The sequence below is a fragment of the Eubalaena glacialis genome, chromosome 12, assembly GCF_028564815.1.
Source record: "Eubalaena glacialis isolate mEubGla1 chromosome 12, mEubGla1.1.hap2.+ XY, whole genome shotgun sequence".
Lineage (NCBI taxonomy): Eukaryota > Metazoa > Chordata > Mammalia > Artiodactyla > Balaenidae > Eubalaena > Eubalaena glacialis.
In genome coordinates this window covers 70,447,321-70,467,914 of record NC_083727.1, presented here as the reverse complement: position 1 = coordinate 70,467,914, position 20,594 = coordinate 70,447,321, and the positions used below count along the sequence as shown (strand labels likewise).

Genomic DNA, 20,594 nt, shown 5'->3' with positions numbered 1-20,594 from the left:
ACCCCATTTTCTCACCTCTTTCAGTGAAGTTCTTTCATTACATTTGTAAGATTCTTTTGCCATATTCTACGTTCTATCCTGGGCTTCCCAACCTCCTAAATATTTTTTTTAATTTGCATACCTTGAGTCCTTCTTCATGCTGTAAAGTTCTATGGGTTTTGACCAATGCATAGTATCATGTATCCACCATTACAGTATCATACAGAATAGTTTCACTGCCCTAAAAAAAATTAACTGTGCTTCACCGATTCAGTCCTCTCCAGAACACCTGACAACTACTGATCCACTTACTATCTCTATAGTATTGCTCTTTCGAGATTGTCATATAATTACAGACTTTTCAGTCTAGCTTCTTTCACTTAGCAATATGCATGTAACATTCATCTATGTCTTTGTGTGGCTTAATAGCTCGTTCCTTTTTATTGCTGAATAGTATTCCATTGTGTGAATGTACCATAGTTTGTTTATCCATTCACCTATTAAAGGACATCTTGTTTGCTGCCAGTTTGGGGCATTTATGAATAAAACTCCTATAAACATTGGCATGCAAGTTCTTGTGTGAACATAAGTTTTCACATCAGTTGGGTAAATACCTAGGAGTAAGATGGCTAGGTCATATGGTAGGACTATGTTTTGCTTTGTAAGAAACTGCCAAACTACCATTCTGCATGTTGCTCTACATTCTCACTGGCAATTGGTGTTGTCTATTTTGGGAATTTTAGCCATTCTAATGGGTGTGTAGTGATATCCCATTGTTGTTTTAATTTGTGTTCCTGTACTGACAAGTGATACTGCACATCTTTTCACATGAGTATTTGCCATCTGTATATCTTCTTGGGAGAGGCATCCATTTATCTTCTGCCTACTTTTTAATTGTGTTGTATTCTTATTTTTTTTTAATTTTTATTGGAGTATAGTTGATTTACAATGTTGTGTTAGTTTCTGCTGTACAGCAAAATGAATCAGTTATACATATACATATATCCACTCTTTTTTAAATTCTTTTCCCATATAGGTCATTACAGAGTATTGAGTGCAGTTCCCTGTGCTATACAGTAGGTTCTTATTAGTTATCTATTTTATATATAGTAGTGTGTACATGTCAATCCCAATCTCCCAATTTATCCCTGCTCTCCCTTTCCCCCTTGGTAACCATAAGTTTGTTTTCTACATCTATGACTCTGTTTCTGTCTTGTAAATAGGTTCATTTGTACCATTTTTTTAGATTCCACATATAAGCATATCCATACGATATTTGTCTTTCTCCATACGATGTTTGACTTACTTCACTCAGTATGACAATCTCTAGGTTCATCCATTGTTTTCTTATTGTTGAGTCACAGTTCTTTGTTATATTTTGATACAAGTCCTTTAGCAGATAGGAGTTTTGCAGATATATTCAGTTTACTCTGTGGCTTGTCCTTTTTCTTTACAGTGCCTTTCAAAGAGCAGAAGTTTTAAATTTTAATAAAGTCCAACTTATCATTTTTTTCTTTCATGGATTGTGCTTTTGGTGTTTTATCTAAAAATAATTACCAAACCCAAGGTCATATAGATTTTTCTCCTGTTTTCTCCTAGAAGTTTTATAGTTTTGCATTTTATATTTGGGTCTGTGATACATTTTGAATTAACTTTTATAAAAGTGTAACCTAATTTATGTTTGATGAATCTGTCTTGGCTCTTAACAGTCATGCTTTTTTTCCTGACCACTCACAAGCCATGTTTTTAATATATTAATTTTGAGACTCTTAGGAATATATCTATTCCTCTAGTCTACAGTTTGCAAAATGTACCTTAAGCCCCATTTTGAAAATTACATCTTCCCATCTATTTCCATTTTCTCCATTGTTTGTTCTACCTTTTCAATTTAAAGCTTATTATCAGAACCACCATAAGAATAAAGGAATCCTCTTTTTCTCTGTCATCATAAATAATACATAATCAAACCCAAGGAGCAGGCCCTTCTGAAGAATTTACCCATCTCCACCAATTTGATTACATTCAACTTTTTTGGTGAGCTAGGGGTCATCTTGAGTTTTAGCTGTAATAACAGTTCGCATAGGTTAGTACCAGGTGCTGACACTCATGGTGCACGCATCCTTGGTCCTGAGCCTGCTGCTTTTCCTTCTTTTGTATATGTCATTATTGTAAAATCTAAACTCTGAAAGAGCTCCCTATTAACAGTCACACTGAATTCCTTCAGCCCTTTCCCTTCCACTTCTATTTTGGAATAATTTGCAATTGCATAAATTGTATTTTTATCAGCTTGCCCGTTCTTTCTTGAATCCTAAGCCCTGTGGTTCTCTCTCTTTTTTTTGAACCCCTTGGTTTTCAAAGGAAATTTCTAAAGCTTCAGCTTTTCCACAGTACTTATAAATCCTCCAGAGCTTTGTGAGAAAATAAGTCTTTTTTTCAGTAATAAACTTTGCATTTTAAAATGAGCAGGGAAAAAGTGCTGCTAGGTTTACCCGATATTAACATACATAAAATGTAATAATATTTTAAAGGGAGAGGAGATGGGAGGAGAGAACAAATGATAACTAATAATTTCCAGGTAAATAGTGTGAGGCCAGATCTGATTCCATGCAGCTGAATTTGTTTTCTAATAGTAAATCTCCAGTTCTTTTGCTCATTGATACTTTTCCTATATTTTTCATGTGTGTGTTTATATCTTTACCTGTCTATGTAGAGAATACCAAAAGGGGTGATTCTGAGACCTAGACTTACATCTGTTGACGGTTTTTTTGTGTGTGTTAGGACATTTCTTATAGAAAGTCACTAAAAAGAACACCTTATAGACTATATACATTTAGTACTCTTAGAAATACAGTTTTCTTAACTTGTTTCTGTTTGGTTGTCTTTTTTTTTTGCCTTGTCTCTCCCTTTTGCTCTTAACTGACCTTGTTATAAAAAATAAATCAGTGGAGCATTTTAGATTTTATTTTTAAAAATCACTGCTAAATTAGATTGCCTTGTGTTTAGGTTTTACTTGTGTATAACCCTTAGATCATTGAGGATCAGTGACTCTGGATAGAATTAAGCTGATAGAACTTAACTGCAGTAAAATTGTGAAAGTGTTCACTCTCCCATTTCAGGCTGATGCTTTATTTTGCATTTTGTTAACCTTAATAATATTCTACTATTACATAATGAGATATAATATGGTGACCACCAAGATTTTATTTTTACCAAAAATGATTTTAAAACATACACTCATTGGCTTTTCTAAACATCCTAGAAAAATTCATTATTTCTGTTCTAATGAGTGTATTTCATAATGATGTTACATGGATAAAGTTGTCAGAATTTAATCAAGTGTAATAGTAATAATTAAATCTTATTTCACACAAATTTTAGGGTTGCATATTTACTAGGTTCATCTATATCATGGAACATTTTTTTAATGTTTAAAAATTCTGATTTATATCAGTCATGTCAAAGAATCAGTTATGATCATGTTTCAGACTTAATGACAAAGCAAGCAACATGATTTAAGAAATTCTGAAATCTTCAAGTGAAAATTCTATTTCTTGTGTATGTAGCTTGTTCTTCCAGGAAAAGGTGAGAGGTCAGGTGAAGATTAAGACTGTCCCTAACTGGTAATTTGAACGCTGAAATATACTTACCTTAGAGCAGTGGTTCTTAATCCTGGCAGTGCTTAAATCGCCTGGAGAGTTTTTAGACATACCTGTGCTGGAGGCCTACCACAGACCAATTAAATTAGAGTCTCTGGGTTTGAGCCCCTGGTATTAGTACTTTTTAGAAGTCAAGATAATTGTACAGCCAGGGTTAAGAACCACTGATGTAGAGCTTAAAGTGTTATGTGTTTTTTTTGTTTTTGTTTTTGTTTTTTTTAAAGATGAAAGTTACTTTAATTTATTTTTATTTATTTATTTATTTTTGGCTGTGTTGGGTCTTCGTTTCTGTGCGAGGGCTTTCTCTAGTTGCGGCAAGCAGGGGCCACTCTTCATCGCGGTGTGCGGGCCTCTCACTATCGCGGCCTCTCCAGTTGCGGAGCACAGGCTCCAGACGCGCAGGCTCAGCAGTTGTGGCTCACGGGCCTAGTTGCTCCGCGGCATGTGGGACCTTCCCAGACCAGGGCTTGAACCCGTGTCCCCTGCATTGGCAGGCAGATTCCCAACCACTGCGCCACCAGGCAAGCCCCAAGTGTTATGTTTTTATTAAATTTCTGAATTTGGATTTTTTTGTCTAACAATGCTGAATTGATTTTTAATGCATTTTTTTCTTGTGGTAAAAAAACAACATAAAATGTACCATTTAATCATTTCGAAGTTTACAGTTCAGTAGTGTTAAGTATGTTCATAATGTTTTGAAACAGATCTCCAGAACTTTTTCATCTTGCAAAATTAATCCCTGTTTTAAACAACAACTGCCCCCTTTCCCCATCCTTCACTCCCAGCCCCTGGTTAATCAACATTCTACTTTTTGTTTCTATGACTTTGACTACTTTAGATACGTCATAGAAGTGGAATCATACTGTACCTTTTTGTGAGTGGCTTATTTCACTTAGCATAATGTCCTCGAGATTCAACTGTGTTGTAGCATGTGACAGGATTTCCTTCTTTTTTAAAGGTGAATAATACTGCATCATATGTATATACCACATTTGTTTATCCATTTATCTATTGATGGACATTGGATTGCTTCTGCCTCTTGGCCCTTGTGAGTAGTGCTGCTGTGAACATGGGAGTGCAGATATCTCTCTGAGACCCTCCTTTCACTTCTTTTGTGTACATAACCAGAAGTGGGATAGCTGTACCACATGGTAGTTCTATTTCTAATTTTCTGAGGAACTTCTATACTGTTTTCCTTAGAGGTTGCATCATTTTGTAGTCCTGTCAATAGTGTACAAAGGTTCCAATTTCTCCACATCCTCACCAACACTTATTTTTTGTTTTGCTTTGTTTTTGATAATAGCCATTCTTTTGGCTGTGAAGTGATATCTCATTGTAGCTTTGCTTTGTGTTTCTCTGGTGATTAGTGACGTTGAGCATTTTTTCATATGCTTGTTGGCCATTTGTATATAATCTTCAGAGAAATGTCTATTCAAATCCTTTGCCCATTTTCAATTGGATTATTTGATTTTTGTTGTCGTTGTTGAGTTGTAGGAGTTCTTATATATTCTGGACATTAACCCCTTATCAGATATATGATTTGCATATATTTTCTCCCATTCTGTAGGTTGCCTTTTCACTCTATTGCTTCTGTCCTTTGATATGTAAAAGTTAACTTTGATGTAGTCTCATTTGTTTGTTGTTGTTGTTGTTGTTTATACCTTGTTATCATATCCAATAAATCATTGCCAAATCCAGTATCTTGATGCTTTTCCCCATTGTTTTCTTCTAGGAATTTTATAGTTTTGGGTCTTATATTTAGGTCTTTAATTCATTTCAGGTTTGTTTTTTTATATGGTGTAAGATAAGGGTCCAGCTTCATTCTCTTGCATGTGGATATCCAGTTTTCCCAACACCATTTGTTGAAAAGACTATCATTTTCCTATTGAGTGGTCTTGGCACCTCATTGAAGATTATTTGACCATATAGTGAGGGTTTATTTCTGGGTTTTTTCTATTTTGTTGCATCGCCTACATGCCTATCTATGTGCCAGTTTTGATTAGCTTTGTAGTATATTTGAAGTGAGGAAGTGTGAGACCTCCAACTTTGTTCTCTTTCAAAATTGTTTTGGCTATTTGGGGTCCCTTAAGATTCCGTATGAATTTTAGGATAAATTTTTCTATCTCTACAAAATAGCCATTGCAGTTTTGTTGGGATGACATAGAATCTGTAGATTGCTTTGGGTAGTTGGACATCTTAACAGTATTAAGTCTTCCAGTCCATGAACATGGGGATCTTTCCATTTACTTGTGTCTTCTTTAATTTCTTTCAGCAATGTTTTGTAGGTTTCAGTGTACGAGTCTTTCACTCTCTTGGTTAGGTGTATTCCTAAGTACTTTATTCTTTTTGTTGCTATTATAAATGGAATTGTTTTCTGAATTTCCTTTTCAGATTGTTCATTGTTAGTGAATAGAAATGCAACTTATTTTTGTGTTTTGATTTTTATATCCTACAACTTTGCTAAATTCGTTTATTAGTTCTAATAGTTTTTTTGTTTTTTGGGTAGAATCTTTAGGGTTTTCTACCTATAAGATGATGCCATCTGCAATCAGATGATTTTATTTCTTCCTTTCCAGTTTGGATGCCTTTTATTTCTTGCCCAATCAATCTTGCTGAATAAATTTTAAAAGAAAATATAAATTGTATTTTTAAAAAGAAATAAGTGATGCAGATTCATGTAGGCCATGATGGTAATTTTGGAATTTACCCTTTGAAGGCAGAGGGACGCCACTTGGGGGTTTTAACTAGGAGAAGACAGTCGAGCGTGTGCTTTAGGAAAAAGAAAAGGCACCCTCCGTCCTAGTGGAGATGTGATGGAAAGAGTAAGAGTGGCTGCAGAAGACTAGTAGAGTGCAACAAAGTGGTCTGATAGATAAATGATTTGGTCTGGGAGGTGGGGGTGAGTGAGTGGTTGGTGTAGGGATGGAGAAAAATGAATAGGATTGAGTACTTAGGAGTTAGAAGTGACAGGATTATATGGTGGATTGTAGGTTAGGATGAGGAGGAGGCAGAAGAGAACAATTTTAATGCCAACTCTTAGTTCTGGGTTGAGATACCACATACTGTGGTATAGAGATTTTTGTATGCAGAGTTTGAGATGCTTGTGAAACAGCTACCCGGAGATACTGCAAGGGGAATTGTGAGCAAATCTGTGTGTGGAGATATATACCCAGTAAACAGGTTGACTCCACTTTGGGGGGGAATCCAGGACCTAGTCCTAAGTTTTGGTGCATAGTACATGATCAGTTAATATTTGAGTAAAGATTTATCACAAATATTCAACTTATATATTGTAATATATTTGAAATTATCTTCCATGTTTTTCTTTTTTACTATTATGTAAGTAGCGTTTTATGGGAAGAAGGCCATTATTACTTTCTTAATTGAACTGGCTGGGTATCATTCATTTACATTGCCATTTTATGTCATCCAGCTCTCGATAGGCTTGAATGTAGTAAAACCTGCTTTCTTCCCCCAAGTACATAAATACAGACAAAATAGATAAAAAGGCTACACAAGTAAAATTCAAGGTATTTTTTCGTTTTCTGGGATGGGGATGGGTAAAGCAGGGTAGGGAGTGAAATTTGATGTGACTAGGTACTCAAGGATAAAGATAACAAAACTTGTTTCATAAGTCTGGTAGTCTTTGATGTGCTATTATAACTCTGTAAGGAAAACATGTCCTGGAGTAGAGAGAAATAGAGAAAGATACAGAGGAATTGGGACAAGGAAAGCAGTAAAAGAAAAATGGAGAAAAGAGAGGGGGAGTGAGGGGAGTGAGTTTCCCTCCCCTGAGGGAGAAGTTCTGAATTGAGTGTTGTTGAATGTAATCTAATTTTGATCTGTTTGAAACATGAGCTTCAGAATACATTATTATTTTCCTTTAAAAGCTAATGCTACTTCACAGCTCTTTACTGCTGTGTAGTGCTGTTCTGATAACTAGTAGACACACTAGTTAAATAAGAATTTTTTTTTTTTTTCTCATCACACCACTGTGTTAAGGTGGAAGTTGTAAGACCCCATTATTCTGGTCCTGGTTCTGTCATTAACTGGCTTTATGACCCTAGAAAGTCACTTGCCTTCTGTGAGCCTCAGTTTACTCATCTGCCAAATGATGGAGCTGGACAAAATGATCTATAAAGTTCCTTCTGCTCTAGTATTCTGTGTTTCTTTGAAATCAGTTTTGCCCTAAGTGTGGCAAAGGTTTCCCATTGTTTAAAAAAACACACACACAAGTATGTTTTTGGAATGTATAATAACAGCATGTATTTTACTATACTTGTTAGTACAGAAATTATTTTGTATAATTTGTCGTTCTAACTATACATGCTGCTCTTTGAGATTTTAGGGACTATTTGAAATTCCTCCTATTAAGATTGTCATTAGTTTTGTTAAAAATCTTGCCACCTTTAAATAATGTCTTTGCCATGATCTTTAGAGTTTGTTGATTATGAGTTTTTGTGGGAGTATTTGAAATAATTCCCAGACTTTTTATTGCTAGAGTTTCCTGGAAACTCAAGCTGTATTTTAAAGTCTGTGACTTATAGCCGGAATAACTTTATTTTAACTCTTCTTTCCTTAAAGTTGTCATTGAAAATCTTTACAGATTTTACTTTGGCCATTGAACTAAACTGTGAAAAGGTATTTGCCATATAACTGTCTTAACCAGGATCGTGTCATATTAAAAAAAGAAAAGTAATGCCCTGTATATGTCAGACATATCATCAGAGGCACCAGAGGGTTATGCAGATAGTGTTATTTATCTGTGTTCAGTCTTTATACTTTTTGGTTTAGTTTAATATGTAAAGAATAGAGAGTAGCAGATACAAAGGTCTAGACTTTAAGAAAAGGATGAAATTTGTGATCCTGTGTTAAATTGCTTACATGCTCATGGTTTTAATACTGAGGAGCCGTAATCATACTATTTTATAGAAGAGCATTTTCATAGTGGAGTACAGTTAGATCTAAATAATAAAGGTACTAGAGGGTAGCAAAGGATATTTAAAGAAGGGAAGAACATCTCTTATTTTCCATCTTCTAACCCACAACTTACTTACTAGACATGTCTTCCAGTCTGTTCACAAGTGAGAAATTGTGTATTTTATGGTATTTATAGGGCATTTAAAATTTTATTACTGAAAGCCTTCCAAAGGTTTCCAGCTAGCCATCACCAAGTAAATTTTTAAACACGATTTTCATCCTGGTAAAGAAAACTTAGGGAAAAGTTTAAATTTGCATTTGTTAAAATTTAAAATCTCCTTCACCAAAAAAAAAAAGTTAAATTTTTATTTGTAGTTGATCAAACAAGCACTAGGAAATTTAAGATTTCAACAGAATAGAATTTTATTATGCAAGTGTTGAGGTTTGTTGATTGGTATTTTAAAAACCCACAGAACTTTCAGCAGACTACCCCCACCCCCTTATTTATTTTTCTGTAGATATTTAAATTTGTTCTGAAACACTCATTAAGGCAAGATAGACTTCACCTTTGTAAAATGAAAAATACATCAACAGTATTGAACACAATATTAGCTGAATTTCATCTTCTTGAATATCCAAACATCCTTTTGTGGTTTCCCATGTAAGTGTGTAATGTCCTAACTGCAAATTTCTAGAAATGCTAACACCTGGTATTCAAGAATAAATGCTGTGGGAAAAGAATTTAGTATAATTTTAATAACACTGAGTTTCAGAATTCAATGCAAAGTTATTTTTAAAATCAGGAATTTAACTCACCTCATTGTAAATGGTACTTTCAGGGGCAAAAATATTTAATGCAGCTCTAAAAAGTTAGCAGCATAACTCCTTCTGCTTATAAGGTCAAGTATTTTGTGATAGCCTGAGAGTAATAGGAAACTGCAACAACAACAAAAAAGAGTTTTAGTTTCTGTGCTTTAAAAAAATATTCCTTATAAGTATTTGTATTGCAAATGAACTATTACCAAATGTTAATAATCTATTATGTCTTGTTTTTTAAAGTGAATGAATTTTTAGCTTTTGAGGGTCCCATCTTGTTGGATATGAGAATTAAACATCTAATCAAAACAGATCAGTTAAGTCAAGCAACTGCTCTAGCAAAGCTGTGTTCTGACCATCCAGAGATTGGTACAAAAGGTAGTTTTAAGCAAACTTACCTTGTCTGTCTTTGTACATCATCACCAAATGAAAAGTTAATCGAAGAGGTGAGTATCTTTTCTTTTGTTAGTAATTATTTTTTAAAGTCAAGAAAATAATTTTTAATTAGATTAGAATGTCTTTGACTTCCCTTTCTCTTAGTGAAGAGCCGTTGTTGTCAGTCTTAAATCTGGGGTGTGCTCTTAGATAGTGATTCTAAGCAGCTTTCAGAGTCATACGTAAACGTTTCATCTGGCTTCTATTTTAAATAATTTGGCTCTTTTAACTGCTTTGGCTAAATTATGGGAAAGATGGTGGTAGCTTAATTTAGTTAGGATGTTTATATTTATTAGCGTTTGGGCCTTAATTTCAGTTTTACCTGACTTCAGGATACTTGCAGATTTTTTTCTAACTGGCTAATTTAAGTAACTTTAAAAATTTATATGACTTCCCGCTAGGAATACTTTCTCTCTCTCTTTCTCTCTCTCTATATATCTTTCTCTCTTTATCTATCTATATATATAAATATTTTATTTGCGTACTTAATGTAAAACTTTTTCTTTGTAAGACAGGTGATTCTGGTTTTTTTTTTTACTTCTAGTTGGCATAAAGCATAGTATTCATGTATTTGTGTATTCTATACTACAGAATTCAAAAAGTAGAATCATGATCCAAATGGGAATTTTGCAATTGGAGGACTCATAATTCCAAAATGAAGTTGGAGACAGGGTAGGAGAATTGAAAGCTGTTGATCAAAAAACAGGGAATATGTATATAAAGAGTATAGATAAACTATAATACATTGGACAGTGTTGTGTGAACATTTAATGTACATGTGTCTTATATCTCTAATATAAGTATCTTTCGACTCCAGAGCAATAGAGAATGGAGAACAAAGGGATTGTGGGACAGATTTTAGGATATACAAAGGGAAAAGCTGGGATAAACAACAGAGAAGACAGTTAACAGAGCATGCATGATCCCCTGAGTAGTCAGAGAGAGATTGTAATCAGAGTCCAGAAGAAGGATGACCTCGGACAGAAAGCTAAATGCCCACATGAGGTTAGAGGTTGTAATTATAATGGTGATTGACTTTTCTTGAGAATAGAAAATAAAGAGGAAGATGATAGCCTTGGACTGAGATTAGAAATAAGCCTGTTGTGTATGTTGAGGATAATGAGGATACTGGGAGAGTGATGCTAGGCCAGGTAGAGTAGAGCCAAGGGCTCTAGCTTAGGGGAGATATCATTAGTTTAGACCTTAGCTGTTTTTTTCTTTAATATTTCTCTTTTGTCTCAGGTAATGGCTTTTTAATCGCTGTATAACAGGAGCTAAATAGAAGATTGAAATTTTCGTATTAGTTCAGGATAACTTTGTAGACAAGTTCATTGGCAGATGTATCAAGTTTCTTGGGATAACAGCCTTTGAAATGTGTGTAACATTGTTTTTTAGTCTTTAAATAAATTAGTTATTGTGATGCTGCATCTTAGATATTTTTCAGCTCCACTAAAGTTTTCATTATCAGTTCAGTCCCAGCCCTTAAGTCAATCTGTCCATCCGTCCATCCTTCCTTCAGCAGATTTTATTAAGTAAGAGATTAGATGTGTGCTGTCTAAACACAGAGGGGATTTAAAAGTAAGGCATAGGTCCTACCCTAAAGAAGCATACCTTCTAGTAGGAATCTATCTAAAGACAGGGTGGTTAGGTTAACTTTGAAAGTCCTGTTTGAAGTTGAAGACTATGAATTTGTAATCTCCAGGAAAAATCTCTATTTCTAGCTGTCTTGAATAATCAAAAAATCTTGCAATACTGAACCTAAATTCCCTTTTGGTCTAATTATCCAGAGTTAAGTAGCAGCAGCCCAGCCTGCTCTGGGAGAGCCTCAGAAAAATTCTCTCTGAGGACCCTGGGTATCTCTGATGTCATATGAAATTATTTTTTCCTTCTCTTGTTAAGCAGGTGGAATTAAGATATTTCATGTTCTTTAAGCAGAGTTCACTAAAGCCTCTTTCCCACCCCAGGAACAAAACTAGATCACATAGTGTAGAATGGGATGGGATATGTGTAAGTCTACACATTCCTTGTTAAAAATCCCTTTTTGCTTAGAGATTGTTTGATTACTCTTTTATGTTTCTATTACAAACATATAGAAACTGGTTCTTCATTGTTGCAAGTGGAGTAAGTTCTCTCGTTATTTCTGCCCCAAGGAAAGGTAATCACTTTGGAACAATTGCCCAGACATTGCCCCCTTCAGAAGAGGTATGCTACATGACCCACTTCAAACATTCACTTTACCTGTCTGGTTCTTGTAAACATTTGAGGTTTTTACCCATTCCTTAGAGTAGGCAGGAATAGATATTGGAAAGAGTCAACCGTGGTCTGGATCTATAGTCCTTTTGAGGAAATCCTTGTCCAAGTGAGCCAGTAGACAAGGGATTGACTATTTCTCAGGACCCTTTCAGTGTGATAGAGGTAGCAGAGGAATGGGACTGAGATGAATGTTTATCTGGCTTCTCTATAGAAGGAATGGACTTTGGCCTGGATTCTTGATGTAGGTGTAAAAATGAAGTTAGCATTGTTTATTTTATATCCAGTATTTCTATTGGTTTTGTCGTCAAAATAAACACATAGATGTTAAAAAGTAAAATCTTCTACCTTGTGTCTCTCTAACCATTATTTCCCCGTTTAATACTCCTCTGACTAATCATTAAGTGTGAAATTTGATATTTCTGATATTTTTACATATACACACACACACTTTAAACATACTTACACATACCCTGGCTGCTGTTCACTTTTCCTCCTCTTAGTTTAGACATCTTTCCATATCATTTCTTATAGATCAACCTCATTCTTTCTCATGGCTGCATAATTCCATAGTATAGATTTGTAATAATATCTTAGCCAAACTAGGGGACATTTAAATTGTTGCCTTGTCCATACATCCTTTCATTCTTCTTGGGGGTATACTGGTAGGGTAAATTTCTGTAAGTGGAATTGCTGGATCAAAGAACCTACACATCTTAAATTAATAAATAGGGCCATACTACCATCCAAAAAAAGATTATGCCAGTGTATACTCCCATAAACAGTATATGAAGTTTTTTTCTTTCCTAACGCTATAGATTATTCATCTTTTAAATCTAGCCTAAGATTTTTGCTACCCTGAGAGTATAAAAAAAAAAACAAACATTAGCTAATTATTTTAATGTGACAGGTTTACCATTTAAGTCCTTTTCTAGATGGAAAGCAATTTCATTTTGATAAGCAAAAGACTATTCTTAAAATATGTTAAAGCTAATACATTTTAAAGGTACAGTTGGTAAATGTATGTAAAATATTGATGAAGTGTTCTTTATTTTTTGAATATCTTGCAGAAAGAGCCATATTAAGACATGGAAGTCATTATTCACATTTTTGAAATGATTTTTATGCCTTACAAAGGGATTTAGCATAGTGTATCTTTAACAAACAGATCATTTTAATTGGCTTTAAAAATTTTATTCATATTTCTAAATTTTCTGGTATTAGATTTTTACTCATTTTTCAAAGCAATACAAAATAGCTATCTATAATGTATAAATAGTTCTTATATAGGTAATATATTGGTAATCCTTAACTTTATGCTGCCTTGGATTATAAAAAATAATTCTTGCTCATTGATGGCTAAATTTGACCTGTATTTCACTTGCACAATTTTAATTAAGCCATTTATTAGTTTAGGTTTCATTTTCGCTTTAGTGTCCTATTTTTTTCAAGTGGGCCATCTAGTGGCAAATCGGGAATGAAGGCTATCAAATAGCACATAGTAAAACTTGTTTCCTTAGTATACCTATAAAAAGTGAGGTTTTCTGTATTATTGAATATAGCAGATGTTTCAGTTGGTATGTTGTATATATGTGGATAAATTTATAGAGGCTACCTTACATAGATACAAATTTATATTTTTAACTATTAAGTATAAGCTAATGTAGGTAATATCATTGGGAAAATAAATTTCTTTCCTTATATATAATGTACACATTTTGCATTATATGAGAATTCAGTAAGAACGGCTTAGGTTTTAGAAGAACAACAAAAAAATATTTGATTCAAAATAAATCAGACTTACAAGATGTAAGAATTTTTGTTAAACCTGAACATGTAAAATCAATATCTAGCAAGAAAGACCCTCAATATGCTTGTGCATGTAGAATTCTAGAAAGAGCACAGACTTTGAAGCGAGACCTGGGTTGAAATCTTCACTCTGCTAATTAAGGATGTAACTTTGAGCAAGTAACTTAACCTCTCTGAGCCTTATCTCTAAAAAGAAATAGTATTTACCAGGCAAGCTATCATGTTGATTAACAATGCTATTTCTGAAGAAGCTGGCACAAATAAATGAATAATAGTAGCTGCTGTTTACTGTGTTTATTGATATCTTATGTATAAAATGTTAATGATACCTACCTAGTAGAAAAGTTAGATTAAATAATAATTACATACATATATAAAATGTCTAACAATGCATTTAACTTATTGTAAATATTTGAAAATATTAATTGTATAAATATATATTGTTCAGCCCTTTTTGTGTTTGTTTACATAGGGTCACTTAGAGATAAAGATTTGTAAGAAAGAGGCACACAGAGGAGTAGTGGGAAGAGTACCGTGCCAGGGAGTTCCAGGACTTAGGTTTCAGTCGTAACTCTGACACTAACTTCATACTTCCTTTAAGAAATCATTGTTGTTAAACACATAGACTCGGAGTTGGGTCTTTTCTTATCTTAGTGTTTTCTAGCTCAGTGTAATGTATAAAATGGAACCTCTGAATCTATCCCCATGCAATCTTTATCCTCATTATCAAAGATCAACCTCAAGATTACCCTCATTCCCATTCAGACACTTGTTTAATCCTAAACACGTTACATTTTACACATACACACAGACACTTTTCCTGTACTCAAAAAGTAATGAGGAGACATAGAAAGTCAACAAGGAGGCGTATAGTTACTTCTGTGGTACATGGGTGCTAGTGGCCTGTATTAATCTTCAATTCTTTTTGCCATTTGTCAGTTGTACCATGTTGGAATTAATCTTTCTAATTCTGTGGAACACCAGTGATTTGTGACTGTATGCTGTTTGTCAAATCCTTATCTTACAGCAAATACTTGTAGAGATCATAGGTAAATTCTGTTTGTTTTATGTAGTAAATCATTGTAATGAGGTTATAAATTTTAATTTAAAAAAAAGCATTAGATGTAAGTGCATAATTAAATGAAGCAAGTTGCCTTCATCTAGGTTATACTTATGCATGCATGACTGTTGACAAGCTTTGAGATGGAATGAATTTATATGAAAAGAAAAATAATGGAGATTTATAGAAAACTGAGGTGAGCTTCATTTAAAAGTGGTATAGCTACATAAAATGTTTCATATTATACTTTTTTCCCCTCCAATAGACACTTTGTTTTTTTAGTCTATATCCAATAGACATTTCTGTCTTTTTGCTGATTCTAATGCTTTTTTTTTTTTTTTAAATTATTATTTATTTATTTTTTGGCTGTGCTGGGTCTTCGTTTCTGTGCGAGGGCTTCCTCTAGTTGCGGCAAGCAGGGGCCACTCTTCATCGCGGTGCGCGGGCCTCTTCACTATCGCGGCCTCTCTTGTTGCGGAGCACAGGCTCCAGACGCACAGGCTCAGTATCTGTGGCTCACGGGCCTAGCTGCTCCGCGGCATGCGGGATCCTCCCAGACCAGGGCTCGAACCCGTGTCCCCTGCATTAGCAGGCAGATTCTCAACCACTGCGCCACCAGGGAAGCCCTCTAATGCTTTTTAAATTACTGGATAAAGGGGAAGAAATACAAGTAGCAGCTTTTCTTTTTCAGTATTATAGACCTGATTTAATGGGTAGAGTTTGCTTATAATTAGCATTAGTTATTTACATGTAAATGAATGCTTATAAAGGTCTTGAAAATCGTTTGTTCTCTGACTTGAAGAAAGATTATTTCTTTAAACTGCAGCCTAGTCATGACAAACTGTGAATTGATAGTGTATGAGTTAATGAGGTTTTACTGATGAACATGATCTGTAAATATCTAATAAAAATTGTAAAGTATATTACTGTATATTCTAACATAAAACCATTTTATGGCATATTTCTATATCCTTTCCCTGTAGATTTCAGAAGTTGATTGCAAAGATGCCCTAGAAATGATCTGTAACTTAGAATCTGAGGGTGATGAAAAAAATGCTCTTGTCTTATGTACTGCATTTTTATCACGTCAGCTTCAACAGGGAGATATGTACTGTGCTTGGTGAGTTGATTTTATTTTGAAGAGAGAAGTTTGTTCAATAAGATTACAGGATAGGTTGTGCAGATAGCTTAAGAACATATTTTTAAAAATCATTTTAGTGTTACAAAGACAAAAAGCTTATTTTCAGATATTATATGCTGTGCAAACTGATTATCAGGTAGTTCATATTATAACTTTAAAAACTTTATATTAAGGACCACACAACTCCTTAGTATATCAGCAATGATCATATAATGATCAATTATGATTAATTTTTAAATGTTGGAAGATGAAAGAAGGGCTTACGTCTAATGCCGCAATAAAATTTTTTTCAGACATGTAAGCAACCTCTGATTTAATGTGTGTATTTTTCCTCTGCATATTGCAGACTTTTTTACTACATAACTAGCTGCTAGTCATTTATGTATAGAAATATAGTTCATTTCTGTGAGGTATCATTCTACTTCACTAACTTCATGGTACATTTCCTAGTGGGCAAACCTGTTATATATAATCCTTTGGGAGGACACAGCTAACGGAGATGATGACTTCAGTTAACTCAAAAAACTTAAGATCAACTGTCTTAAGTTAGTGTTAGCTAAAACTGACAATTTATGTGGTCAGTCGACAGCATTATTAGTCTTCAGTGTTGTGTTGGTATTGTGGAAAAACAAAAGAAAATTTAGTTTACAACGTTCTGATATTTAAGGATATTTACCAAGTGACACACGTCATATAAATGAATATAGAACAGGCAAGCTAAATAAATGGTTGTATAATCAAAAAGACTAAAGTTCATAATTATAAAGGTTTTCTGAACAGTTGAGCTCAGTTATGAAGGAAAAATTGTATATGCAATACAGAGAGGATTGAGATAAAAGGCAGGTAGAAGGATTCTGAAGGGAGAATAAATAACATGTATTTATTGAGGACAAGTAGGTTTTCTATATAACATAAATATTAATGATGACTAAGAAATTAATGTGTTATATTGGTTTACAAAAGGCATCAAAGTCTGGGTTTTATATGAAAAGCAAAAGCAGTCTATTAAAAGCCCTTAGTAGAAGGAGGGCAAAATAGAAGTTTATGTTCAAGAAACACTGTTTAAGACTAACAGTTGAGAATGGATTGGAGCCTGAACAGTGAGGGCGAATTGGGGGTAGGAAGTAGCAGTACAGGTAATTGAGTTGAGATAGGAAAATCAACTAGAAAGCCAGTAAATAGTCCAGCTGGGAAGTTACGAAGGTTTCCTGTGGATGTGGGGTGGGGTGAGAGAAACGTTGAAGATAACAGTCTTGAGGATAGTAAAAAACAGAGGCTGATAGATAGGATCAGTGATAATGATGCATTAAATTAAAAGAACGGTGAGCTGGAGAGAATGTTAATCATCTTTTTCATATATTAAGTTTCAGGTTTCAGAAGAGATCAAAGTGGGGAAGTCTTATAAAGAACTAGAGAGGTGAAAGTGGTCAAGACTGGAGAGACAGATTTTGAAGTCCTCAGTATGAAGGTTAAAATCCAGTAAATGAACAAGTTATTCAAGTGGATGGTGGAAAGGGCACAGTTTCTAGGAGTGGAACCTGAGGAATTAATAGGAAAGGCCTGTATGGAGGAGAATACTTGAGGGGGGAAGTTGAAGCAAGGAAGAAGATTTTTGTGGAAGTTAACTATGGAGGACAGAAGAGAAATAGGACAATAGGTAAAAGGGAGGAAAGTTCATCAGTTCAGTAGGATTACTTTCTAAGAAAATACAGTGTAATTGCATTTGAAATAAATTTCAAAGTTTATTTTTCAGAGTTTATTTTTTTTTCCACTGCTGTGGCACAGATTAGTTATTTTCTTCTGGGTTCTGTGTCATCCTTGATTCTTAACATTATCTAATAATTTAAATTTAAGTTAGAAGGTAAAAATTAAATGCTTTTTAAAAATCATTATGCCCTTGAAGCTTTTTATATATACACACACATTTTGCACTTTCTTATTACTTTAAAGTTCAGATGTGGCCCAAAGTTACCATTTGTATAACTTGTTTAAATGTCAGGTGCTTTCCTAGTAAAAGGTAGTGAGTGCTTCTCTGAGATTCAGAAATCTTAATCAGTAAAATGATAAGTCATATCTTGATTTTTATTTAATAAGTCTTCAGAAATTTGAGATTTTTTTTTTCTTTTAAACCTCATTCCACATATAGAATTGGAATCTATAACCAGTTTTAATTTCACATGTAATTACTAGCCTGACATGTTCGTGATTTTACATTATAGCTCCAGCTTACTTTTTTACTTTTTTTTTTTTTTTTTTTAAGGGAACTCACTCTCTTTTGGAGTAAATTACAGCAAAGAGTAGAACCATCTATACAAGTGTACCTAGAAAGATGTCGTCAACTTTCTTTGTTAACCAAGACGGTATATCACATTTTCTTCCTGATTAAAGTTATTAATTCAGAGGTAAGAATGATCAAGGTATCTTATCTTAATTTCAAATACATAAATTACCTTTAATAAAAGACTTTAACTTTATTATTTTGGCACCTCTTCCAGTGATTTTTGTTTGTTTCATTTAGTGCTTTGAACATTGATTTTCTTATTAGTCCTTGATGATACTTGATACGGAGAAACTTAAAAATGCAAATGAGAGCCAGGGGCTTGCTCTTAGCCTGAAGAAAAGCAATATACCTAATACTTGCATTTTATCATTCCACAATTTTTACTGCCAGGTGTTATACTATTTTGATAATTTGGCTCTATAGAAATTTAGAAAGTGTAAAGAGAAATACAGAGATAGCTTCCTTTGCTAGCAGGCTGGCAGATTACGGTATCTAAAAATCCTTCTTCTACAAAAGACCCAAAAATACTTGATAAAATAAAACAAACATTGTTCTTAATGTATAGCAGCTGAGATTGCAAGAATATTGGGGAAATCCCTAGGCTCAAAAAGAAGAGAAACCTAAAAACTGGAGTAGAAATTTGAGCTGATGCTAGGATTCTCCTAACCTGGTGAGGATTGGGGTATGTTACTAAGGGGGTTGAGTTTTTATATCCACACAGGGATAAGGTAAGAGATGGGATCTTGGGCCCTTTCAAGTTGGGGATTTAGAACTGAGTTCCGTGTTCCCCTCCTTCCCTCCACCAACTTTTGAAGTACTATAATTTCATTGAAAAGTGGACTAGAAAAATATTATACTGTGTAACACAGATGATGATAGGGAACCGTGTGCATGTCCGACTGGACTGTGGGTCAGAGGAGGAAAATGTTTTCCCTAATAAATTGTAACCATAGGTCTGCCCTCACACAATTTGGGGTCCACATTTACCCTTCCATATAACCAGGAATCCCCACACCAAGTGAGTTTCAGGGAGGAAGACCTTTTCCTCTCCCTTTTCTTCTTAGTTATGTTGGCTGGTCTAAGAATTAAACTGACACAGGACAGATTAACAAGAGAAGATCAGGCAAAAGTTTAATAACATGTATACATGGGAGAGACCCAGGAAAACTGAGTAACTTGTCAAAATGGCCGAAACTCTCACCTTAAATACCATCTTCAGCTAAAGACAAGAGGATGTTGGGGGTAGTGGTTTAGGACTTCAGAGGGGAGGAAGGCAATTCACATGAAGATGGAAAAGCAATGTTTGGTAAACCAGTGGTGTGCTGGGCCATGCAGAGACTATCGGACACAGTGGACTCTGATCTCTCGGCCCTGCAGAGTTTCTCCCCACCACCACTAGTCCATATTCTTTGCAGAGATCTCTGGTGACAGCTCTATTCCAGGAACAGGCCCTCTGTCTAAATTCTTTTAGGCAGTAACGGGTAGGGGTGGCGGGTAACAGGAAGAACTTCCTTAGTCTTCTGTTTCTTAAAAGTAATCAGTCTAACATCATCCTCACGTCAAAGAGATGCATTTGGTGGTGGCAGATTTTGCTCCCTTACATAAGTAGTATTTAAGAAGGTAAGGATGGAGTCCTGGGCTGGTAATGCCTGGGATCCCTGGCAGAAGCAAATGAAGAACTGCTTTGGAGGGACATACCTTCAGTACAGGATTCTTAGATAAAACCCTTCTTAAGATGGGTTCACCATCAAGATTTACAAAACATAGAACAGTCTGCCATGAGGGAATTTTAGCAGAGAGAACTAACAATAGGATTAAACATGCAAGGATAAAAACGATAAATTACATATATTTAAAGACATAAATAAGTTAACCTCAAGCTCTATTAAACATATGAAACAACCTGACATGAATGAATTTCAGTAGACAGAAAGAATGATAGAATTATTTGCCTAATACTTTAAATAATACAGTTATGGATAAATTATAAAATACATATATTTAAAGATATAAAATAAGGAATTGAAGTATGAGAAAGAGAGGTCCTATAAAAATGACCAAGCAGATTTTAAAAAGAATCAAAAGAACTTTTAGAAATATAAAAACATAGTCATAGAAATGAAAACACTTTGGATTAAACAGTAGATTAGACACAATTCAAAAGGGAAGTGATGAGCAGAGATTGCATGTTTCCATTTATCTATTAGCAAAAATCAGAATCCAACTTTTACAAAATTAATTTCTCTT

The 20,594-nt window shown here is 34.4% G+C and overlaps 1 protein-coding gene across 2 annotated transcripts in view; it reads left to right on the top strand.

The window, feature by feature from the left end:
• Positions 1–20,594, top strand: part of ZNF292 (zinc finger protein 292) — an 87,646-nt gene that overhangs the window by 54,306 nt on the left and 12,746 nt on the right. For both annotated transcript variants that reach the window (XM_061207260.1, XM_061207259.1), the window contains exons 6-8: positions 9,615–9,817; positions 15,909–16,045; positions 18,327–18,468. In XM_061207260.1, the coding sequence (XP_061063243.1) occupies positions 9,615–9,817; positions 15,909–16,045; positions 18,327–18,468 (482 nt within the window). The remainder of the gene's footprint in view (positions 1–9,614; positions 9,818–15,908; positions 16,046–18,326; positions 18,469–20,594) is intronic.